The 24,693-nt window shown below is 57.9% G+C and overlaps 1 protein-coding gene and 1 long non-coding RNA gene across 2 annotated transcripts in view; one reads left to right on the plus strand and one right to left on the minus strand.

Moving 5' to 3' along the window:
• Positions 1-7,031, plus strand: part of TBC1D16 (TBC1 domain family member 16) — a 76,701-nt gene extending 69,670 nt beyond the window's left edge. The window contains 2 exon segments of the mRNA XM_003131144.4: positions 612-758; positions 1,740-7,031. Of these exon segments, the coding sequence (XP_003131192.2) occupies positions 612-758; positions 1,740-1,988 (396 nt within the window). The 3' untranslated portion in view covers positions 1,989-7,031.
• On the minus strand, positions 2,140-24,308 carry LOC110255947. The gene is made up of 2 exons (XR_002336942.1): positions 24,094-24,308; positions 2,140-2,535 (listed from the first exon to the last, which is right to left on the minus strand). It is a non-coding gene; the product is annotated as an uncharacterized LOC110255947 (long non-coding RNA).

Here is a 24,693-nt window from a genome sequence, read left to right on the forward strand (position 1 = left end):
CCAAGGAGGGCAGCAGAGTTTCTGATGGGCTCAGAAAAGCTGGTTAAAGAGGGAGCTCTGTGGCCACCTGGGGAGGTACCATGCTCTGCTCTGAGGCTCTTCTCCCCATTTTCTTTGCAACAAACCTAAGAGCCATCTCTGGGGCATGAGTTGGGACATTTGGTCTGGAGGCAGGGGGACAATGATCAGTGGGTGGCTGCCAGAAGGTTCTCTCTTGCTGGCATGTTCCCCCACCCACTGGAGCATGTTCTGATGCACCATCTCTCAGGACCCCAGGATGGGCACGGGCCAGCCTTCTGAGAAGTGTGTTCTTTGCCCTGTGCTGGAGAGCCTCCCAGAGGGCTCCCCAAAGGGTAACAGCAGCCCGTGGGTGGCCAGCCTCAGTGTTACCCCATTGCATGTCACAGTAGCCTTTGGATGTAGGTGCTAATACTGGCCCATTTGCAGGTAGGGAAACTGAGGACAAAGGAGGGGCTGCAGCCAGGGCCACATGAACCCAGATGGCCTCACCCTAGAGCCCTTACCTTGCGCCTCCGCACGCAGCCTCCACCTGCAGGCAGGGCCTGGGTCTGGTCATGAGCCTCATCTGAACCCTACTCTCTGCCCTCCAGACGGATTACTTCCACCTTTTCATCTGCGTGGCCATCGTGGCCATCTATGGCGATGACGTCATTGAGCAGCAGCTGGCCACCGACCAGATGCTTCTGCACTTTGGAAACCTGGCCATGCACATGAATGGGGAGCTTGTTCTCAGGAAGGTGAGCGTGGCCCCCACACGCAGCCCTGCCCTCCCCGGTGCAGAGTCCTGCCCCTTCACTTCCATCACGCCGCCCCCCCAAGCCCCGCCCTCCACATATGCAGAGCCCTACTCGCCCTTATACAGAGTCCTGCCCCTTCACCTCCATCGCTCCACCCCCGTAGAGGCACCCCCCCCGCAAGCCCCGCCCTGCGCAAATGCAGAGCCCTGCCACACGCAGAGCCTTGCCCCTGCACTTCCCGAGCCCCGCCCCCACTCAGGCTCCTCCCTGAAACGCAGGCCCCGCCCCCGCAGTCCACCCTGGGAGCTCCCACCAAGGCCCAATGGTCAGCATGTCTGGCCCTGACTCAAGAGCCTCTCTCTCCTCCAGGACTGAACAGAGTACCTGTGTTGTTGGACAGGTGCTCCACTTTGGGGCACCTCACTCACAGCCCAGAGCCCGGGAAATTGAGCAGGAGGCTTTGGGAGGGGAGGGTGGCCAACTCTCATCCAAGGTTAATGGAATAAAGGGGGTCTTTGCGCCTCTCCTGCTGGAGGCACTGCTTCTTAAAGCTCTCTGGTGTCCTCCAGGGGCAGTGAGCAGGGGCCAGGGGTGGGGTGGGTAGGAAGAGGGCTTGAAGATGTCACTGTCCTATACAGAGCGGTGGAAATGAGCCCTGCAGGGAGGTGGAGCCCTGGGGCCAGGCTGAGCCAGGGAGGGGCAGGATGAGCCCTGTGCTACTTTTAGCCGCACTGTTACTGTTCACTGTCCCTGTGAAGACGTTGGGGAGCTTTCTTTGTCTCAAGCCTCGTGAGATCACTGCTCCGAGAGCCCTTAGGGTGAGCCAGGTATTGAAAAGGACGGGGCAGGCAGAGCCCTCCCCCTGACCCAGTGCAGGGTGAGCCCCATGGCCTGTGCCTATTGCTGCCGTGCTCTTGGGCTACTGGCTGTCCCCCCACCCCCTCCCCACCTCTCCTCACCATCCATCCTCTCTGTTTGCAGGCGAGGAGTTTGCTGTATCAGTTCCGCCTCTTGCCCCGGATCCCCTGCAGCCTGCACGACCTGTGCAAGCTGTGTGGTTCCGGCATGTGGGACAGTGGTTACATGCCTGCTGTGGAATGCACCGGCCAGCACCCCGGGTCGGAGAGCTGCCCCTACGGGGGCACCGCGGAGACCCCTTCACCCAAGCCCCCCAGAGAAGGCAGGAAGGGCCCAAAGACGCCTCGGGAAGGCTTCGGTTTCCGAAGATAGGTTGGGTTTCTGCAGATAGGTTGAGCTCCCTGTGCTGGATGAGGGGTGAGGGGGTCTCAGCCAGGTCCTGAACACATGGGAGGGGGTGGGGATGGGCATGGAGGGGACGGGATGGTAGAAACATAAAGAAAATGCCCGTGGGCGACACGAAGGAAACTTTTCATATTAAGGACAAAATCAGAGTCCGGAAGTGACAGAAGTAAAACCCACCAGCTGCCCAGAGAAAAGTCAGCTCCCCCAATAGCGGGACTAGCATGCACGGCCACCCTACCCGGAGACACGGGCTGGCTGCCTTTGATGGATCTCCACACATCCGAGGACTTCCTCCAGCTTCATCAGCCACCGAAAGGTGTTGCCAGCATCAGGAAAGGTGGGGACGGGAGGAGAGGCCTTGTTCACCCACTGTGCCAGAACAAGGGGTTCCCATCCAGGCCCAGAGACATCTTTGCAAGCTGGACACACCCCTTCATCAGGCCTCATGCTCTGAGCGAGCCAAACACACTCCACAGCTTCTCAAGCCACAGCTGCAAAGCTGATGCGAAGACATCTGCAAAAAAAGAAAAAAAGAAAGGAAAAAGCCCTACTGGTTTCAGGGTAGAGAGGTGTGAGAGCAGAGGAGCTGGGGGCTTCTACACCATCCATTTCAACATCCTAGCCTCCCGGCGTGTGTAGGAATCTGCTTCCTGCGAGCCAGAGCAGGGCTGTTGAAGTGTTGGATTCCTCTCCCTTAGCTGGGAAGTGTCTACGTCCGGCACTGTTTAAGGCCAACCTCACCAGATACAGCAACCAACTGGGGGCTAGATGGGTCAAGATGTGTGCGTGTGTGTGTGCGCATGTGCACACGTGCACGCACACGCAAAATGCTCTGAAGGAAATCTGCAGCGTTTGTCGGAAGGGGTAGTATATTAATTGACCACTCCAGACAAAGGCACCTGAAAGTGCCAGAAAGACTCCCGCTTCTCTGCAGGGCCTGTGGTCTGCTCTGAAGGCGGGTCTTCCTTAAGTCAGCCTCTCATGTGGTCGGACACGAGAGCGGCCACTGTACTGTAGCCATCACTCAGGGCACCTCTGCTTTCTGTGTGGGGACCTGGTCTTCCCAGCGCCCTCTCCCTGCTCCCAAAGATTCTTCTCAGTTGCTCCTTCTGGGACTGGAGGACAGACACGAGCGGGGAGGGCCCCAGCCGGTGTAAAGGGGTGGAGCCATTTGCACAGGAAGCCGCCTCTTGAACTGGTGGGAGCAAGGAGCCTGCATCCTTCCTCGAGTCCTCCTGCACATCCTTCTGGGGAGAAAAATCCTGGAAGTGCCGAGAGTCATTGCGGGGACCCAGCCCCATCGAGGCTCCTTCCTGCTCTCAGCTTTTCTCCCTGAGAGTGGACGCTGCTGGATGGCGCCACTTTAAAAAGATGTTTATCAACAGGAAAGAGGAAGTTATCAGCCTCCTCCCTTCTCAGTTTCTCTCATTTCGCCAAGGCCAAGTTCTCCAGCAGGCAGGAGACTGACCCTGGTACTCCCAAGTTCCTGGCCCTGAGGTCCAGGAGCTTTTTGGGGAGACCATCCTTTGCCCCATCTGTGCCCAGATCTTGAGGCGCAGATAGCAGCAGCACCATTATAGCCCAGCAGCAGGGGCCAGGCTGGATGGGGGTGGACTTCTCATCTGCTCTGCTTCTGGGGAAAGAGGATCGCCTTTCCATGCAGAAGATGGCTCCTGATCCGTTATAAAAATGGCTTGAGTTACCCAGGCACTATGCCAACCCTCCTCTTAGAGACCACATCCCCGTGAACAGCATACCAGTTATCCATTGCCACAGTGATGCTGCATAACAAATAGCCCCAAACATGGCGGGCTCGGACAGCACACCCTTACCCAGCACATGAGTCTGTGGATCGGCAGCCCAGGCTGGGCGGTTCTGCTCTGGGTTGGGCTTGCTTCTGTGCCTGGCAGGATGCTCACACATGTCAAGGCCAGACTTGGCTTTGCTCCATGCCTCCTGCATCTTTCCTGCAAGCCAATCCCGGCCAAGGCAAAAGTACGGAATCAGAAGCGTGCAGGCCCCTTCCAAAGCCTTGGCGGATGCCATGCTGCCATCCCATTGGCCAAAGCAAGTCACATGGCCCAACTCAGCATCAAGGGATGTGGAAACGGACCCTTCCCTGCAGTAGGAGAAGCTGCGCAGTGACCAGCGAGGGGCTGGGAATTCAGGGAGAGGTGAGGAACCGGGCGACTGTTCCGGGGCTGGATAACCCCGCTTTGGAACTTGCCTTTCACCAGGAGCATGACTTCCCCTGCAGGGGGCGGGAGATGCCCCAGCGGGGAGAGTGCGCCCACCTCCCCCTCTGCAGTGGAGAGGGTCTATACATTTTATTACCATACCTTGTGCCTTTGGGCTGCTGTGTGTGCGGTGGAGGGAGAAGGGTCCTCGGATCCCTCACTGTGAAGGGTCTGGGGTGAAAAGCATGAGTTCTGAATTTCCTAGCCCCCCAGCCCCTCACCCCCACAGCTCCCCAAGACCTCGACCCAAGTGCCACCCCTGCCCTCACTGCTTCCATCTCTCCCGCTGTGGGCTGGGCCGCGCCCCGGTGAGATCTAGGCCTCTCGGAGCAGCCAGGACCTCGAAAGCCAAAGACCCGAATGTGTGGGCTCTTGGAGGACCCCCAGCTCCAGAGGATGGAGTAGGCCCACCCCTGCACGGCTCCCTTAATCTGGATGCAATTAGAGAAAACCAGCCAAAAACCCTGCGGCAGCTGTTGCCCCAGGATTATTCCCAGCCAGCAAAAGGCATTAGGGTGATAATTCAGTCATTAGACTTCTAGCCTTCCCACCGCCAGAATGTGCAAATATGGGATAATCAGCCCGGCACGGCCATCCTCGGCGATGCTGCTTATTTAAACCATTTTTTTAAAATGACACTTAGTGTTATTGGCCGGTGTGCGTGTGCACGCATATTTAAAAGTTTCCCCACCGCGAACGTCTGTGCTGACGTTACACGATGTCGTCGGGGCCTCTGGGAAGAGAGGGCACCTTTGATGTACATGTGCTGGCACGGAAAGGGCAGCGGGGGTGGGGGCTTGACTGCTCTGGAGCGGGGGATGGGGTTCAGCGTCCCAGGGAAGGGGGACGATGGCAGGACGGAGCCGGACCTGGGAAGGCGGGGGTGCGCAAGCTGGGGAAAGTACAGTTGGGGGCCGGCTGGGTGCACAGGGGAGCAGTATGCTATTCCAGAAGGTTCTGACTTATGTCCCAGCGGGGAAGTCTTAGAACTCACAAGTCAAGGGAATTGTGGTTCTTGAGCCAATTAGAGGCGGGGGATGGGTGGGCTGAGGGCGCCTCTCCAGCCCACCTCTGCAGAGGAGGAGGATTGCGGTCCAGAAAGGCAGTTCCACGGGCAGCCTCAGTCTGGATGCCGTCAGCGGGCAGTGCTGTGTTGTTCTGATCAGCTAAGTATCGGGCAGGATGGAGGGGTTTGAATCCAGGGCCTGGGAGCAGGCAGCTGGTCAGGATAAAGATACTGGTCCTGAAACAAGGGCCTTGGCTGGCAGAGGTCACCCAGCCTGACCTCTGATGGCTGGACATAGGGAAGGGGGACTGTAGTGGGAGACCTCCGGCTCTCTCGTTTGGGAGGAATAGCAGGGAGGGGGCGGCCCCCAGAGTTGGGCTTATGGCCGAGCACTGCCCGGCGGAAGCCCCCATCCTTCCGTGCAGGCGCTGGGTTCACCAGACCCAGGGAAGGGAGGCTCTTCCAGTCTGTCTGCTCAGCCAAGGCCCCCAGAGGCCTCTCTGCCTCCGACGAAAGAGAAGGAAGGCGTTCCCCAGGGAAAAAGCCCCACACACGGGCAGGGTGCGGCCTGTGCCAGAGGCAGAGGCACTGGTCCAGGGCTGGGGAACCGGACAGCCCAGGATCTGATTAGCTCTGCGTCTCTGCAAGGCTGTCACTTGGAGTGAAAGCATTGTGACCTCAGCCGTCCCTGGCTAAGAGGGAACTGCCCCCAAACCAAATGGCTCATTTCCTGGCAAGCTGTGACGCCTGAGGACAGGGATTCCCCAAAAGGGGTGGGTAGTGCTCCACGGTGGGAAGACACTTCCCTGGGGGTCCCGAACCTGGCTCTTGTCCTGCCTCTGACCCTTCCCAAGTGCATGGCCTTCCCCCGCCCTGAGCCCGAGGTTCCGTCACTGGCAGAATGAGAATGGCACCGCCCGCCCAGCCCACCTCGCAGGACCGCCCTGGAGACTTTCCTGGTAAAGGTTGCCCAGGGACCTCACCTGCCACTCAGGGAAGAGACCACTGAGGGTGACCTTGTAGCCTTGGCCGGGAGGCGGCATGCCCCCGACCTGAGAGCTCGCCCTGCTCTGGGAGTCCGCAAACCCACTCCCTCCCCTGCGTCCACGTGCTGCGCATCCCCCACTGAGGGGACCGCTCTGTGCCTCTTCTATGAAATTCACCCCATGCCACCCCACTCCTTCCATGAGGAAAACCAACCATGAGCCATGACCTTGAAGATCCTGAAAGATGTGTCTGTGTGCAGCGTGCCAGGCTCTGCAGCAGGGATGTGGTCCTGGCCTCAGGGTCTCCTCCATGGCTGTGAAACACACCCAAGTGTGGGGCTCCTGGGTCAGGCTGTAGAGACCAGAGAGGGGCGCCCCTGGCCCTCTGGGGCAGGGCATGTGTGCAAACAGCCTGCAGGAATCTGGTCCTTCAATATATTGTGCTGAATTTCTAGGTAGGAAGGTAACATTTCACGTTCAAAGAGATCAAGTCACATGGTCGTCTCTCCAGCATCTTGAGTTCGTCAGAGGGCAGGGTTTCTGTTGTTTAAGGGAAAGTTTAATGAAATTTCCACCATCACCAAGAGATTACTGATGTCAGTGACAAGCGATTTGTTCTCTGTATTTTACTTTGTTTGGGTTTTTAAATACAACTGCCCGCTGGTCAGGCCATGCCCCAGGCTCAGGTCTGGCCATCCTGACCCCTGGGGCCACCGTCCTACAGTGCTTCCGGCTCTCATGGATTCCACTGCAAAGTAAATAAAATCATACTGACAACAAACGTATGCTCTGCGGTGCCTCTAAGAGAAGGTCTGGTGAGGTTTGTTAGGTCAAAATGTGGCAGGTTCGGGTGCAGGGGGAGAGGGCCCCGTGGAAGAGCAGGGAGGGCCGGAGGGCAGGCCAGTGGCTGGACAGGCCCTGCTGTGGGAAGCCTGACCTTGGGCTCCAGGGTCCATCAGGCACCTGGAGGGGACAGGGGCTTGGCCCGCAGCGGGGAGGAGCGCCTCGTCTCCGTGGTGGAGAATTAGCGACCTGCTGGGAAAGCACCCCCATGAACCCAGAGACTGGGGGCCCTGAGACCGGCCCCAGGGCCTGGTAACACACAGTGTTTTATTGAGACTCTGCTGCCAGGGCTCCGATTTCAGGAAAAGCTGGCGTCTTGCATTTGCGAGCTTTTAAAGGAGGCAAACGAGTTGAATTTGACCTTGTTAGGGGTGGGAGTTAAAGGACGAATTCAGGCCTCAGCTTCTCTGTCTCTTTGCTCTGGAGCCCTACTGCAGGGAACACGCCCCAGGGATCACAGGGGGTGGGCGAGGGGGCTGGGGCAGTCCTGGGTTTCCCCACCCCCACCCCCGCCTCTGCCACCCGGAGTGTGCTGGAGGGCTCCCAGCCCTAACACAGTGTCTGTGGGCCTGCGGGCTGGTTTTCGGTGGGTTTGTGTGTCCTTTCTGTTCTTTTGCCTGCAGGGGGAGGAGGGCACAGGTTATGGGTCCTCCTGATTGTACTGCTGGGAGTCTGGTGTCTTCAGGGTCTGCCTCGCCCTCCACCCACCTGGGCAGGTGATAGATCAGCTGCCATGCATGGCTGGTGGCTCCACTTAGAGAAACCTTTATCTGTCTTTTGAGGGTGGGAGGCACTGTTTCCCCCTTCTGCCTTGCCCTAACCTGGGATCCAAAGTCACTGGTGACGGCCAAGTACAGGCAGAGAGGGAGCTTGGAGCTCAGGGGCACCCGCCTCCAAGGCACAGCCATGGGTCGGTTTGTCCTTAGGAAGGGATTGTCCCCCCACAGAGCAGCCCTGCAGGGGGATGAGGCCAATTATGCCCCCGCTCCTTGGGCCACGGCCCCACCTAAGAGGGCCTTTCGAACCTGTCAGGCAGCTGCCTCCCTGGGTCTGGCCCAACCAGGAGGCTCTACTGGGTGTTTGTCTTTGCTCTGCTCTAGTTCTCCCATAAATAACAGCCATGTAGTCGTGGCCACAGGGATGTGCCACCAGAGAGCCTGACTCTTCAGGGCGGCCCAGGGAGGCCTGGCTCCTGTCGTCCTGAGGTTCTGGAGTCTGTGCCTGGGAGCAGCTCATCTGTTGCAGCAAGACAGGCCGTCTGCACTGCTCCCAGGCTTTACACCCTGCGAGCTGCACACTCCACGGGGCGTGTTCACTGCGGAGAGTGAGCGTCCTGTGCACAGCCCTTGTCCACGTTGTCCCTTCGTGCATCTGTGCAGCAAGCGCCCAGTGAGCCTCTGCAGGGACGGGGGTACCACTGTCCTGCAGACCTGCTCCAGGGGCCTGAGGCCAAGCCCACCAGGTCACCAGCGTTTCTGGGGCAGGCAGCGCGTACCCTATAAACCTCCAAGAGCAAAGCTGCCTTGCTGGACCTGGGAAAAGCCACTCAGTGTCCGCAATTTTGTAGTCTCCAGGGCAAACCTTGAACACCCTGGGTCTGAGTGGCCTTTGGCTCCAGAGACTCTGAGCCAGAAATGTCACTGACACGGTTTTCTTTCAGTCAAGTTGAATCTCATTATGAGCCCTGTCACCCCAGTTCAGTCTCAGTTATTACTGGTGTCTCTCCTTCACCCAACACCCACCTGAGGACATGTGATTAGCAGGGGTGGGAGGGGCCCCACGCAAAAGGTGCAGGGGGCTCTCTGCTCCCAGCCCACTGTTGCCATTAAGATGCCCTCTGTGCAAACCCGAGGAGCCTGTGAATTCTGGCTCTTTCCTTTGGCTGGGGCCCTGGCACCCTGGCACAACGGCCTCTCTTCCCCTGTCCTGGCCTGGTGCAGGGAAGCCACCACCATCAGACACACACACTCACACACACGCACTCACACAGAGCAGGGAGGCCTCAGCCAGCCCTCCTTCCTCCCTGGTTCATGCTCACCTCCAGGAGCACTGGCTTCTAGGACGGAATCCACAGAGGAGCAGCCACAGGCCCCTTCCCACCACTTGAAGGAGCACCAGGGCTTGACAAGCCTGGGAGGTGGAGTAGGAACAGAGCCCCAGTCATCCCTGGGAGTTCTTGGGCCTCACAAATGATCTCATGGGTGAAGGGGAAGTGTCTTCATACCCCCAGCTCCTCGTGGCCACTGGGGAGTGTCCCACCCAGCCACTGTCATGGCCTCTGCGGACTGGAGGACACCTGCCAGTGGCCCCATGGACCACATTCAGAGGCTGGCCCCAGGACACCCCTGAAGTCATGCCTCCTCTTCAATCTACCCCTCTCCCATAGGGGAGGCCCTCCTCTCTCTGCATCTCAGGAGAGTAACCAGATCTCTGGGCTCCTGGGGCGTGTACTGTGTAATTTAGACAAAGTGGTTGAAAATACGCCACTCAGTCTCTGAATATGATAATACATCTGCCTTGATGGGTCAGATGCCACAGGCTCTTTCCTCCGCAATTTGACACTGAACAAAAGAAGGCACTTTCTATATTGAGTTGTTAGATTGGCTTAATGGTTTTCTAAATGGATGTTTGGATGCTGAAATTAAGATGGTGCAATGGGGATGGTGCCACAGGCTGGGTGTAGCAGCCCTCGGGAGGGAGAAGCAGGTTCCAAACCCCCTCGACCAGTGAGAGACATGTGCAGCGCAACAAAGTGGGGGACCTTCACCTGGGACCCGACAACGTTCACTGAGTTCATCGATTCCTGACCATGAATGAGCACAATAGAAAAAGACACCAAGGATCCTGGTGGCCACAAGTCAATAGTGAGCGGGCGCAGTAGTCTGGCAGTTTTAAAACCTAGCAGCAGAATCCGGCAAGGCGCGAGGGCCAGGGAGCCTCCCAGGGCAGGAGGTCAGGGCTTTGGATCGGTTCGAGGGAAAGCCCTGGCCAGCGCCTGTCCGAACGCTGGCTACAGGGAGGTGGGTGGGAGATTCTGAGGCACAACACAACGACTAAAAGACCTCGAGAGGAGAGGACAGGGCCCTGTCCAAAATGAAACTGGAGGACAGTCGTCGTTATCAAGAGTTTATGACTTAATGATGAGGGTGCCAACTAGCTGTTCCCTACTTTTCCCGTGGGGAGATCTGGGCAGAGGCGCTGTGGTCACAGGAGGGCTGCCCAGGGGCTGGCATCAGGAGAGCCAGTCTTGATGGCGGACCTCTTGCTGTCCCATCCCCTCTGCCCTCCAGGATTCTTGGTGTCAACGTGCCCTTCGAGGGAAAAGCCCACTGCTCAGGGATCCTCACTCTGTCCAGGTGCACAGGCACGGGGGCTGGAAGTGAGTCGAGAGTTCCGGCTTTTCACATGAGCTCAGCTGGGAGCCCGCTTTCTGATGTGGGGTCACAACGTACTTAAAGCCACGAGCTGGGACACAAAACCACCAACGAGTATACACAGTGGAGGGAGGGGCTGTGAGAACTGTCCCCCCCCATCCCCGGGGCGGTGTCAGGTATCCAGGCCCTGCCCTCTGTGCTGCCTACCTCCTGCGCCTACTGGAAAACCTTAGAAAAAAGGTGCTGGGACCCTCAGACCTCCGGGCAAGAGCCCCTGGGGAAATCCCATCCGTTTACCCAAATGGTAGTCAGTTCTACTTCCAGGCACATCCTGCCTTTCTCCAAAGCCCAGGCACCCTTTGGGTTTTCTGATAAATCCCCAGGTTCTGTCAAATGATTAATTTAGACGGGAGTTCCCCACCCCTATTCTTGGTCTTACTGCTCGACTGGGCCACCTGACTGCCTGAGCCAGGCTGATAAATAGCAGTGAGCTTTTAGGGCTCAGAGGCAGCAGCCTGAAGCCAAGTGGCGAGGAGAGGGTGCAAGGTGTCCAGTGCACAGGGGTGTAGGGGTGAGGGCATTTCCAAGGGCGGGGGTACAGCTGGCTTCGAAGGGAGAGGAGACAGAGCTCAGCTCTTCCTCATGTTGCCAGGAACTCATGCCTCATAACTACTGGTGAGGGGTAGGGTCTTTCTGGTGGGTGAGGCCCAGGGACCAGACTCGGGCTACTGCCAGGAGGAAGGGACGCTGTCTGCACAGGGTTTTTTTTCAGGAGGCCGTAGGTGGGCATCACAGTGAGGCTGGGAGTTGGTGACACCCCTCCACCCCACCCCCTGCCCCGACTTCCAGCCTGCAGCTTCCCCAGCCTAGGGCGTCTCCCCTCCCCCATGAAGCAGCCAAAGGATTCTGCAGATTTGAGTCTTACCAAAAAGCAGGTTCCAGGAGTTCCTGCTGTGGCACAGTGGGATTGGTGGTGTCTTGGGAGCACTGGGACACAGGTTCTATCCTCAGCCCAGCACAGTGGGTTAAGAATAGGGCATTGCCACAGCTGCAGCCTAGATCACAACTACAGCTCGCATCTGATCCCTGGCCTGGGAACTCCATATGCCATGGGGCGGCCAAAAAAGAAAAAAAATAAGCAGTTTCCAAGGTTTGAGTTGAGGCCACTTTGGGTTGAGGCCTGCTTGGCATGCCCTGCCCCCAGGCCCCAGGGCAGCAGGCAGCTTTGCACGAAGCTGGGGGCAGCCTGCATGGGCTTCCCACTCCAGCTCTAAGCTGTCCTGATGAATCCCAGACACAGACCTGGCTGTGGGGTTTAGCAACACAGTGGCGTCTCTGCAAACCCTGGGCTTCTTACCAGGAATTGGTCTCCCAGGAGGAGGCAGGCAGGCCTTCCCCTCCCCACCCTGCCCACAGGAGGCCTGGGGAGCTCAGGTCCCCATGCCTGGAACCCCATGGGGACCTGGTCAGAAGGTGGCGCGTGTGGGCACAGTGGGGCCCTGTGTCCTCAAAAATAATCCTCGCTGCTAATTCCCATTTCCCCAGGAAAAGGGCCAGCGTCACTCAGATCCATCCCATTTTCTACAGAAGGGCCTTGTGGCTGCTGCTTTTTTTTTTTTTTTTTTTTTTTTTTTTTTTGCTTTTTAGGGTCGCACCTAATGGAAGTTCCCAGGCTAGGGGTCTACTAAGAGCTACAGCTGCCGGCCTACGCTAGAGCCACAGCAACGCCAGATCCAAGCCGCGTCTGCCACCTACACCACAGCTCATGGCAACGCCAGATCCTTAACCCACTGAACGAGGCCAGGGATGGAAACGCAACCTCATGGTTCCTAGTTGGATTTGTTTCCACTGCACCACAACGGGAACTCCATGGCTGCTGCTTTTGATTTCACACCCAGCAGGCCTCTTCTCCAAGCAGGGGTCCTGCCCTACCCTCAGCACACACTTCAGGGCCGCCGTGTGGATCGGTTCCTGCTCCCGTGGAGGAGAGGGAGGGGCACCAAGGCGGGGGCATGCACGTCAGGACAGTGACTGCGGCTTCTGGAGTGGAGGTGGCATGAGGATAGGGGACCAGGGTGAGAGACAGACAGAGGCACAGGAGGAAAAGCAGGAGCGCTGGCCTCATCCTGTCAGGTGCTCCATATAAGTATTCACGACCGGGGCCGGAGAGAACTGGGGAGAGTCTAATTAAGAGCGCACCGTGCAAGCTGGCAGCTTTACTAAAGAGTCATTCCTGCTGAAACCCAGGGGCAGGGAGAGGGCACACAATGAGCCCCAAGAAGTCCCCAAGAGGGAGGTAAAACTTCCCGTGTCCCCACAGCAGCCACCCCAGGCAGCATGGGCAGGACATGACCTCTGGCAGTGTGGGTGCCTGGCTCCAGGGCCAAAGGCCCCCTCACCCACCCCTGCCCCAGCTCTTCACCCCTGGGCACCTGGCCACCCCCCCATCCCAGCACCTTCACCTGCAGCTCCTCAGCCGCCCCTCTGTCATCTCTGACAGTCTTGACAAAGCCTGACATACACCCTCCTTCTTTCTACAAAGGCAAAGAAAAGGCAGGAATTGGTCTCCCAGGAGGAGATAGGCAGGCAGGCGTTCCCCTCCCACCCTGCCCACAGGAGGCCTGGGGAGCTCAGGCGTGTGTGGGCACAGTGGGGCCCCGTGTCCTGGGCCCCTGGGCATCTGGGTTTCCCTGGGGAAACTGGGGCTTCTGGGTCATTCCCAGTAATGTAGGCCTGTCTTCCCTCAGAAAGTGCAGGTTCCTCATGCCAGGGCTACAGTGGCCCAGTGCCATGACCCCTGAGCCCAGCCAGTTTGGCAGCCCACCTACCCACCTAGTATCCCTGTCCCTTGTCATGGGCGTCATAGGCTCCTAGGACCCATTTTCTCTTGAAATCAAGATTAATTTGGGCCCCTCATGTGAGTTTATGATGCTCTTTGGCTTCATCAACTTGAGCTGGTCCAGCTGGAGCAGGAGGTGCTGGGCAAGGGGCTGCTGTGGACGAGGACAAGTAGAGCCCCAAGCTCAGCTGAAGTCCCTCTGGGGCCTGGGGGGCTTTAGCATTTGGCCCCGACAGTCCCTTGGCCCCTGACCCCCCCCCTTTTTTTTTCAAGCCATCCTGCAACATATGGAGTTCCTGGGCCTGGGATCAGATCTGAGTGACAGCTGCAGCAACAGCTGTATCCTTAACCCACTGTGCCGGGCCCAGGATCGAACCTGTGTCCCAGCGCTCTTGACCTATGCTGCCAATCCCACTGCACTACAGTGGGAACTCTGTTGGCCCCACCCTTGACAGACAGATGGGCAGGCTACTCGGGTTTGGGGCCTGAACAGCAGCATCGCTAGATCTTTATTCTGCATTTTGGGGGGTAAACAGATCTCTCTCTTTCCAGCCCCCACTGTCTGCAGGAGAAGCCCCTGGAAGGGGTGGGACACCACTGACCATCCCACTTGGCTGGGAGGAGGCTCCTTGGGGAGGCCCAGGAAGGGCAGGGGCTCAACCCTCTCAGCCACATCCTGCCGTCTGGAATACACCCCACGACAGAGAACTCACTACCTGTCAGTAGAATCCACTCTTTGACCAGGAGTCATGGGAGCTCTAAGTGGACTAGCAGGCCTGAGGATGAGGCCAGTGAACACCAGGGGTGGGGGCATCTGGGACACTGACCCTCCAATGGCCCTTTCCATTCAGCTCAGCACTCAGTACTTAGAGCAGCCTGATGGGGGCAGTGCTGGATTCACTCCATTTCCTAGAGGAAGAAACAGAGAGGTTAAGCAATTGACTCAAGGTCACGCAGCTGGTTTGATGGTAGAGTCAGGACTGGTGCCCAGGTCTTTCTGAGTCTCCTTTTCCTGTGCTTAGTCTCTGGCCCGGGGCTTTGGGCCATCCTTCCTCAAGGGAAGGGGCATCCTGAACACTGTCCAGCAGGCACCTTATCTGACTCTGAACTGAGCTCCCCATACTCCCTCTGGTTCCTGCCTGGGCTGGACTTGCTGTGTGACCTCAAGCAAGATGCCTCTCCTCTCTGGGTCTTTGTTTGTGGGCAGGAGGTTGGTGTGTGAGCCTCAGGCAGCGGAAAGAGAAGTCCCTGCCTCCTCTAGGGGCTCACCTGGCCCCACCCGCATCCACTGGGACCCCAGCACCCAGCAGGGCGGAGCCAGTGCCACCCAGACTGAGGCTGCCAGGAGCTGCACCCAGGAGCCAGCTCCCGGAGCTCCCTCCTCTGCAGGCTGATGAGAAAGGCACAGGTTCTCTGGCCTGCCGAGCTGGGATCCCGTGGGATAGAGGGACACTTCCAGAGGTGGATGCACCCCTGGACTTGCTCCTCCCCAAGGAGGCAATGGCCAGGAGCATCGGCACCTGGAGCCCCCGGGGCTCTTTTCCCCCCATCCCCACCCCTGCCTTTGTATTCTGGAAACCACAGAAGTAGAACCTTCTTGCATCTGCAAGCTTCGAACTTGACAGATACATGGAGTTGCAGATTTTCCAAAGTGCCAAGCTGGTGTGGCCATGAGATGCCTCATACCCCTTTTAAGAGAAGAACCAGTGCCCCCCGAGGGCTCAGTGGCCCACCCCCACCAGGCCTGCCCCCACCCTCCACCTTCTCTAGGGCCTCTGGTCTGCTCTCACCTCCACTCAGCTGGGCCTCAAGACCCAGTCCAGCTGTGTCCACATGCCACCAACAGCAGCAGCCCCTCCTCTCATCCTCATGTCCCCCACGGTTTCGGGCCTTGGGTGTCTGGGGGCACCCGCCGGCTTTAGCTATGAAGCCATCTTCCATGGGCGCTCCCAGGCAACGTGGGTCTCCCCTACTTCGGACTTTGACTCAAGGAGAAGGTAGGGGTTGAATCCCACATTCCTTTGCGCTGAATCCCACATTCCAGCATCCTGCCGTGGGACTCTGGGCACATCAGGTGACCTCTCTGAACTTGAGTGCCAGCAACCGGGACACCGGGTCTCCCTCTCGGACTGGCTTCTCTGCCCCAACCCACCATGCCCTGGACTTCGCACCGGGACCCTCACTGTCGGCAGTATGTCCTAAGCATGGCCCCAGGGCCTCCACAGCCGGCACGGGCCTGGCCTACAGCAGCCTCGTGGTGTGTTTGCTGGATAATAAATTAATAAACAAGGGCCCCTCCCTGACGCTCAGCAAACATTGTCAGTATGAAGGCACGTCACTACCAATACAGACACATGTCAGAGTACACAGACCATAAAAAAGGCTGTGACAAGTGCTGATGGGGCCGATAAGATTAGATCCTAGACGCGAAGGCTGGCTCAGCAGGTCACTGAGGGGTGCACAGGGTGTAGTTTGAGAACGCCGTAGCTGATCTACGGAATCCTCTGTCTTTTGGTTCCAATCTAGTGGCCTCTCTGACTGTGTGCCCCTGGGCAAATGGCTGAGGTTTTCTGAGTTTCATTCTGCTCACCTGTAGAATGTGAACAATAACAGTGCCCACCTTTCATACTTGTTTCTGGAAATAAATGAAAAGCGTGAAGTAACACATAAATCATGCCACATGTGCCTGGCCTGTTAGAAGCCCTCAAACTGCAGGCACGTCATTAAGAGTCTGCCTCATCTCGTGCGGCGTGCACAGCTGCAGAAGAGAGTGAATGGCTTGTCCCCTTGCTTTCAGCTCTGCTGGCCTGCACAAGCTCCCTGTCACTCACAGCCCCATCGCTGGGCCTCACCCACCAAGGGCTCAGTGCCTGCCCCACAGCAGCTGTGGGAGGAAAGACGAGGGAACAGGAGACCTCACTGTGGGCCCAGCCCTCATGGCACCTGCAGGCAGGCAAGCAGTTGCTAGACCGTTCCACAGATGAGCAAGCAGAGAAGCACACAGAGATTATGGAACATGCTAATGTCACTTGGCCTGACAGGGGTCAGCCTAGAGGGAATCAGGGGTATGTGAACACAGAGGAGCAAAAAAGATGGGTTTCCCCAAGATAGGGAGGCCACCTGGGCCTGGCCACAGCTTGGCATTGCTGCAAATCTGGACTCAGCCCTCTTGGTCAGGAAGGGAATACTGTGATACTCGGGTCCTCTACCCAGAGGTAGCACTGGTGCCTGAGCCCTGATGCACCCCGCTCTGGCTGATGGGATGAGAGTCCCAGGAAGCAGAAACTGTCTATAGTACAGACTGGCATCTGCTGGATGTGACGCAGGGCAGGCAGTGAGCAAGGGCCTCCCAGTCTCACAGGACTTGTATTTTCATGGGGTTTACTTTCACATGAAGCACAGGGCTGTCAGAGCATTGTGGCTGTGGCAGTTTGGCCTCACCAAGCTGGGGGAGGTTATGGCAGGGTAATGGGGGGGGGGGTCCCTGGAGCCCCAGAGAAGGATGATGGCATTGTTGGAGGAGGGCACCTCCTCAGGAAGGTCTCATATCCCTGAAGGAGGGCCAGGGAAGCTGGGGCAAAGCCCCCAACCTGGGAGAGGGACTTAGTGGGACTGGGGAAGACAGGGCTGCTGGGCAGGGGCCATCATGCTGGGGGCAGGGCCCTGGAGTCCTAAACCTGGGAGGCTGACCTACAACAATAAAACAACCAATTATTTACCAGCAAAATGGGCTTAGTTGGTAACAGCAAAGAATCGCATTCTGGGACATGCAATCTATGGCAAACCACTGGCAAGTCCAGAGAACAAAGGAGAGGCACCCTCTTTTACAGAGGAGAAGGGGAGGTGAGGGGGCTGTTATAAACAAAGAGATCATTAGAGGAAGCTAGGAGTTGGAAGGGTTGTGGCTTTTCATTGGCTGAGTGGTGACAGTCTCTCATTGGCTGGGATGTTGCTGGGCGGAGAGAAATTCTTCCTTCCCCTGCTGGGTAGAAAAGTAGTCATCTTCTTGTTGGAGATGTGAGATACTCTCTTCCTGTTGGGTCTGCAACTGGCACCCAGCGTAGGGGACCGTGAGAGCTCCCCCTTCTGGCCTCCCAAATCCATTTTAACGGAGGTTTGTTTATTAAATTTCACACTGCAGAGCTGGGGGGTGATGCCTCAAGGCTTGACGGGCAGTGCCCTCTCTGCCCCCACAACAGCTCGACCTGCAGTGGAGGTTCCCCAACTGCTACATACTTCCAGTGGGTGACTAACGCCTGCCAGGGAAGAGCCAAGAGCCTGGCACAATGTAATGGTAAGAGCACAAGATTCAGAGTAAGGGAGTCCCTGGGTTTCTGGGCCACCGTGGTTAGTCTATACAGTGAGGGGTTTGGGCTGAAGTGAGTGCCTTTGGCACTCCTAAATATAACCAGGACCAGCCAGCACTCTGGTTATTCCTCCCAGTGGCCCCATTTCCTAGATTAGGAAACTGAGGCCAAGAGGTTAAGCGACCTGTCAGAGGTCACACAGCTGGGTCACTGCTGTTCCTCCTGACCTTGCCTTTCACCCTCCAGGTTGCAAATGCCAATGGGAGAATGACAGCTCAAGGCCAGATGTACCTGGGAAAGATTGGCCAAAATCGAACCGCAGAATGGAGGGGCAGCTCTCACTAGAAAGCACTGAGCAGCGAGCAAGGAGGTAGCATAGCCCCCACTGTAACCTGGCCTGGGATCCACTGATACCATCGGATCATGTGCCAAGGGAGAAAATGCACGAATGAACAACTGGAAATGACCGAGGACGCTCAAGGCAGAGTCAGTCCCCCCCACAAACCCAGCGCCCAAAGGAAAAGGCTTAGTTAGCAGTCTCAGCTCTCCTGGACCTGGGTGAGCCAGCGAAGACATGAGGGGTGTCAAGCCAGGCCCCCCCTCCTTTTCACCAAGGGGCTGCTCAGCCCAAGGCCTGGCGGAGGCCTGGGGGCCTCCTGGAGGGGCTGCTCTCTGACCGGTCTTGGCTATCTCTCAGCCTTGAACTTGCCATTCTGTTTTGCAATCAGCTCAGAAAGCGGCCTTTCTAAACTCCCTCCTTATCACCGGGAAACTTCTGACACAACAATAGCTGATTGTGCCGTCTCCTGGGTGCGGTTAAATTCTTGGACCCCCACACCCCCCCATACACACCTTTTTTTTTTTTTTTTTTTTGGTAGCTTTGGAACTATAATGATGCCATTGTGATCGGTGTGTTCAGGTGACAGTGTGACCCTTGAGTTTAGAAGCATGAAAAGGTGGGGGGGGCTTGGGAGAAGGGGGGGCGCAAGGCAACCAGTGAGACAATCAAGGGAAATCTTAGAGCCACCAAAGGACATTCTCTTGCATAAGTCACCTGGCGACAATGGCACCTGGACTGCCTGCATTCAAACGTTTGTACTTGTCAAAATACCAATTTTTTTCAGTTATTAAGAAATAAAATATGTTTATAATTTTCACCCCCTCCTCAAGCCTGGCCCATAGGACTCAGCTGCACAGAGTTGACACAGATTCATCTGAAGGTAAAGTAACAACAGGCTGGCAGATAAGAACCCTTGGTTGGCCTCCTGCTGCCATGGGGAGTGAGCCAGGCCCAGCCCCTGGCCAGCGTCGCTCTCTGACCCTGGCCACGCTGCTCTCCGGGGCTCAAGGTCTGTAAATAGAGCAGGTGGGGAGGCCTGCCTGCCAGGGGGGCCCTGGGTTCACGTGTAGGTGCAGGCCGTTGGACTCGCACTCCTGCCTCGGGTTACCAGGCTGGGCCCCCAGAGAGAGATCTCTGGGAGCCACCTGCTACCACTGTCCCTGCAGCCCAGAGGACTTCCTGCCTGCTCCCGAGAAAACCCCAGGAGGCATTTCTTAGAATGTTCAGCAGTTGCTGTTCATTCAGAAGAACTTGGCAGGGGCCCCAGCAGCCAGAACAGAGAAGCAGATTGAATTCCGAGACCTGGAAGGCAGGCTCACTGGTGGGGAGACCAGCGGGGCCAGTGTGGTGCCAGCATGGTGCTGGCGTAGACGCTGGGACCTGTCACTTTGCGGGGAGCTCAGGCAGACCTCCAGCCATGATGCCCCCAGGGCCTCTGTCTGCAAAGTGGCACCTCCAAGCCCAACCCTTCTTTGGCTGGTTCAGGTAAATGCAGAAACAGGTAAAGCGTGAGCTGGCATTTGACACCGAGCGCAGGCTCACAGGTAGGAGTCATTGGCTTTGTTAAACAAATGTGCTTACAGACAGTGGTATTTGCTCTCTTCTGGGTATTTCGCTGGCCTCATCCCACTCAGCCTTCCCCACAGGATCTGAGTGGGGAAGGGCAGGCCCTTGCTCAAGTAGCAGAGGGTGAATAGGCTTCTAACTGACTCTAGGGCCCACACACCGGGGAGGCTCATGGGTCCCAGGCTTGATTTCTGCTCTGAGACCCCTTCTCACCCTGGGTGAGCCTCGCCAAGGACCATGGGAAAAAGCCCAGACATCAGAAGGGAGACCTGGCCCCAAGGTCATCATCCCGAGGGGCTGGGTGGTCCTGCCAGCAGGGGGCCTTCAAGGGTTTAGGCTCCGGATGGAGGTGGCCTTGGAGAGAGGGGCCCACGGTTGGGAGGCGTCCACGTCAGGGACATTCAGAGATTATGAGGCAGGGGCTGGGAGCAGCCTTCACAGCAGAGCTGGGCTGTCCTGGAGAGAGGGGACAGGGCTTGCTCTTCCCTGGGCAGGGCAGGTGATTCACTCCAAGAAAGGACTTTCAGGTGGGGGAGCCATGAGCTCTCTGTCACCGAGGGGTGCAAGAAAGCCTGGAGGTAGCCCAGAACAGCGAGTTTGGAGGTCTACCAGATGACCTTTGAAGACCTGCGACAGCGCCAAAGGTTCTGAGAACGTAGCTCAGACAGGGGTGGGGGGTGAGGGAGGACCAAGGATTGAAGGGGCCCTCAGGGACCTGAGGGATGCTAGAAATACTTGTGCATATGTAGGCCCCGTCTGCAAGGAGCCAGGGCACCTGGCCCTGTGTACCCCATGAACCACAGGGTAAAAGCCACCAGGCAGAGCCAGGTGTGATTGGGACAGAGACCATGGTAGTCAGGAGGGGCCGTCGCAGCAGGTGAGGTCAGCTGGGGAGGCTGCCAGGGAGAGGTGACTCTCCAGCTGGGGAGCGAGGACATCTCAGAGTCTCTCCTGCTGTCACACCCCCTCTTGCCAAATAAATAGAAAAACCTAAGCCTTTTTAAGAGTGAAGTTCACATCACATAAAAATCAACCGTTTGGAGTTCCCAGCGTGGCTCAGTGGAAGCGAATCTGACTAGCATCCATGAGGCCGCAGGTTCGATCCCTGGCCTTGTTCAGTGGGTTAAGGATCCAGCATTGCTGTGAGCTGTGGTGTAGGTCACAGACATGGCTCAGATCTGGCATTGCTGTGGCTGTGACATACGCCGGCGGCTACAGCTCTGATTTGACCCCAAGCCTGGGGACCTTCATATGCCGTGGGTGCAGCCCTAAAAAGACAAAAACGAAAACGAAAAAACATTCTAAAGGGTACAATTCATTGGCATTTTGTACATTCCTAACGTGCAACGCTCCCCTCTGTCTAGTTCCTAGTAGTTTCACCACCCCGGGAACCCCCGTGCCCATTAAGCAGCTCTCCTCATGCCCCTTCTCACAGCACCTGACAAAACAATCTGCCTTCAGCATCCACAGATGGGCCGTTCAGGATATTTCATGTCCTAAAGCTTTTTTTTTTTTTAAAGCGAAAAGTAGATAGTTGGGTTCCAGCCCTTCTCTGTGTGTTTCCAGCTGTGCGGACTTGAGCACAATCTTTTGTCTCCCTCTGCCTCTGTTTCCTCATCCAAAAAATGGGCCTAAGAGTGTCTCATAACAGGTTTGTTGTGGGCATGGAGAGATCATCTAGGTGGTGCACTGAGCACAGGGTGTGCCCCTGGGAACACTGATCTGTTTTAGGTGCTGTTGCCATGGGCATCAGAGGTCAGGCTGGTGTGGGACAGGACAAGCCAGGGCATGGAAGGGCAAAGCCTGCAACAGCAGACATGTTCTCCATGGGACACAGCTCATACGTGCCACCCGGGCAGGTCACAGACCTGTTTCCAGTGTGCATCTGCTCCTTCCTACCTCCGTGAGGCTGTTTCCCCATCTGGAATGGCAGGGGGAGTGGGCCTGGCATGATGCTGGAGGCGTGGGGGAGATGCCCAGGAAGGAGTGTTCTGCCCCTGAGCAGGCTTGCGCTGGGCACCAGGGTGGCCTTGAGAGGAAGGGCCTGGACTGGGCGATAGTGGGTAGGTGCCCAAGGCCACTGTGCTAGGGCGTTGACGGCAAGCAGGCGGGGCCCTGGCTCCTCTGGCGCGTCCTCTGGAGCCCAGCTTTTGAACAAGTGGCTGGATGCTTCCTGTTCTGCCTCCCCTTACAGGCGATCCATCAGCTTGGCTGTTACTGTCTCCCGGCCGCGAGTGGCCATAAATGTGCCTGCCACCTCCCTCCCCCCCCTCCCCGTGAGTGGGCCAGGTTTTATGTTGTAAGAACACTGTGGGGCGTCTCAAACACACCGCTAATGACAGGCATCATGAAGCAATAAAAGTGATGGGGCTGGTGGGAGGGGCTGGCGGGAAGGGCGGGGGGCCGCCAGTCCCCGGCTCCCCCGGCCGTGGTGGCAGGAGCTCTCGGAGAATTGATTAGTCTTGGACGTGCTGACCTTTTTGTTCTTGAAAAATTGCTTTTGAGCAGCTGAGGCAATAAAAGTAAATTGATTCAGAGAGTACGAGGATGAAATTTGCGTTTGGCAGGGAGGGGCGGACTGACGTCAGCACGCCTACCCCCGCCCCCGCCCGGGCCCAGCCCCAACCCCTGGGCAGCAGGAGGGCAGGACCGGGCTTCATCAAATGTCTGGGCAGAGAAACGAAACATAGTGCAAAGGGGGGCCAGAGATAAAGTCGGAGTGTGGGGAGGGAAAAGAGGTCAAAAAAAGAAAGGAAAACCCCAAGGCGAAAAAACGAGGAGGATTTCAGCCGGACCAGAGGCAGACAGGATCCAGAAGGGAGCAGGGCAAGAGGAGAGAGGGGATGAGACTGGCCCCGGGCAGGGCTCTCCTGGACACTGCCTGTGCCTCATCATCTCATTCACTCCCCACAAAACCTTATTTTCGTCCCCATTTTATAGACTGAGGAAACTGAGGCTCAGAAAGCTCATCTGTTTAAAGTCAGCCAGCTGGGAAGTGGTAAAGCCCAGCTGAACGCCTCTAAGGCCAGGCAGGGGGATCCCTGAACTGAGCCATTGTCATCACCACCGAGCTACTGTGGGCCTAAGTCCCCCTGACCCGCAGTGTCCAGATGAGAGGCTCCGAGCAGGTAGGCAGCAGGCAGAGGCCCCAAGTACAGATGACAGGCTGGGTCTCAGCCGACCCGCAGTCCGAGCCTGAGTGCCCCTTACTGCCTGGAGCCCATTTCCTCACTGGGGGCCTTGGGAAGCGTCCGTGAGTCCGGGTCTGTGAAATCCAGATGCCCAAGGTGTACAGGGGAATTGGACCCTGCCACTGGCCCAGGAGAGGGTTAAACCATGGTTCGTCTCCGCAGCAGCTAAAATCCCCCCTTCCACCAAGGCCCTGGCCTGGGGTGCGGGGTCTCCACGTCTCTAAGCCATGTTCTTGGATTTGGGTTTGGGGGGCTTCAAGGTGTGGAATCCTGTGACTTTTGGTTGAAATGTGTGACCTCGAGTGGCGACTAAATACCAAATCAGGTCTGCGCAGCCCGTGGTTGATATCCTCCTAAAGGGCAGTCCCTCCAAGGGGAAAAAAAAACAAACCCTGCCCAAACTCTGTGGGCAATCCTGTCGCTGAAGCTGCCCTCTACCTCCAGCCGGCCCCAGGGGGACTAGCCCCCAGTTAACCGTCACCTCAATCATCCTGGTCCCACACCCTGACACACCTGACCCAGGAGCACTGCAGCCTGCTGGCCTCTCCTCTGCCCGTGTCTCACCTGACGACCGCACCGGCGGTGCCCCTTCTCCTTGCCCAGCCTCAAGAGTCAGGGCCCGGAGGCTTTGCTGCCTCTACATGCCACCCCCCCAACCCACCACCCCCCTGAGGGGTCTCCGCGAGGCCTGGGTTTCCTGCCTCCCTGGATGCCAGCATGTGGACGCCCAGGTGCCCCAGCCGTGGAGCGCAGCTTCAGCGAGGGGCTGTCGGGGTCCGGAGCTGGCTGTGTGGGTTCCCACCCACCACAACCCCCCACCCCCTCAGTCTGCACCCTCAGGAGAGAGGGGCTGCACGGAGCTGCGGGGCGCCCCCTCCCCCTCCCCCTCCGGGCTCCCCGGGGCGCGGTGGGCCAGGGGCGCGCGGGTTGCCGGGCGACCGCGCCGTTGCCAGTGGCGACGCGTACGCACACTCCACACCACCACCTACCCCGCGCTGCAGAACGCAGGCGGTGGCAGGGCGATGGGTGCCTGCACTGCGGAGTACGCGCTTGGGCTGCGAACAGGGACCGCCCGGGGTGAGGGGGGGGTTGTTCCTCCAACCCTTTCGGTTAAGGGGGGCCCTCTGGCCCCCATCCCACAGTCAGGGTCAGGGGAACCTCGAGACGCCCATCCCAGCGCCTCTGGGTCTGGGCACCGACCCTCCCCACGCACACCAGGGCTGAGTGAGTGCAGGACAGAAGGTAGCTCCGACTCCCAACCCGGCTGCCATCCTCCTGGCAGTTTGCCTGCAAGAGTCCCGGGAGGATGGAAAGGGAGATTTGTCACGAGAGCTGGGTTATTTCCTTATAGAAAAACAGGCTCCGAATGGTTCCGACACTTACCGGAGGTTTTAACTGCTAGCGACCAACCAGCGGCGCTGGAATTGGAATCAAAGCTCCTCATGTGGCTCACTTCGTCCTGTCCCTCCCCGGTAGTTTGGTGGGTGCCCGTGGGCGGGGTTCACGGCCTCTCTGGTTGCCCTGTCCCCGCTGTAAAAAGAGGTGTTTCCTGGATCCAGGAGTGGCCCTTGGGGTGCAGGCCTGGGGCCTGGTGCGGGGGTGTGTGGGGGGGGAGAGCCACTCCTTGGCCCCGCCTCCCTCCAGAGCGGTCCTGACAATGCCAGTGCATGAATAAGGCCTGGCACAGTGCCGGGTGAGGGTGTGCAGAGGTCAGTCCAGAGGGCTGTGCAGGCAGCGTTCTTGGGACTGGCTGCCAGGTTTAGGCTATTTCACTTCCCCTGGAGCAGGGTGGCATGAGGGAGCCGGGTGAGGCTGGGGCCCCTGGGGTCTAGACTCCAGAATGGTGGGCTCTGGAAACAAGGGACCCAGCCAGCCATGAGCTGAAACTGAGAGCAGGGAACTTACTGAGGTCAAGTTTTAGCCCTTAGTCCCCCTCCCCCTGAAGACTGGCCCAGGGGAGCTGGCAGCAGCATCTGTGGGCAG

Source organism: Sus scrofa, chromosome 12, assembly GCF_000003025.6.
Source record: "Sus scrofa isolate TJ Tabasco breed Duroc chromosome 12, Sscrofa11.1, whole genome shotgun sequence".
Classification (NCBI taxonomy): domain Eukaryota; kingdom Metazoa; phylum Chordata; class Mammalia; order Artiodactyla; family Suidae; genus Sus; species Sus scrofa.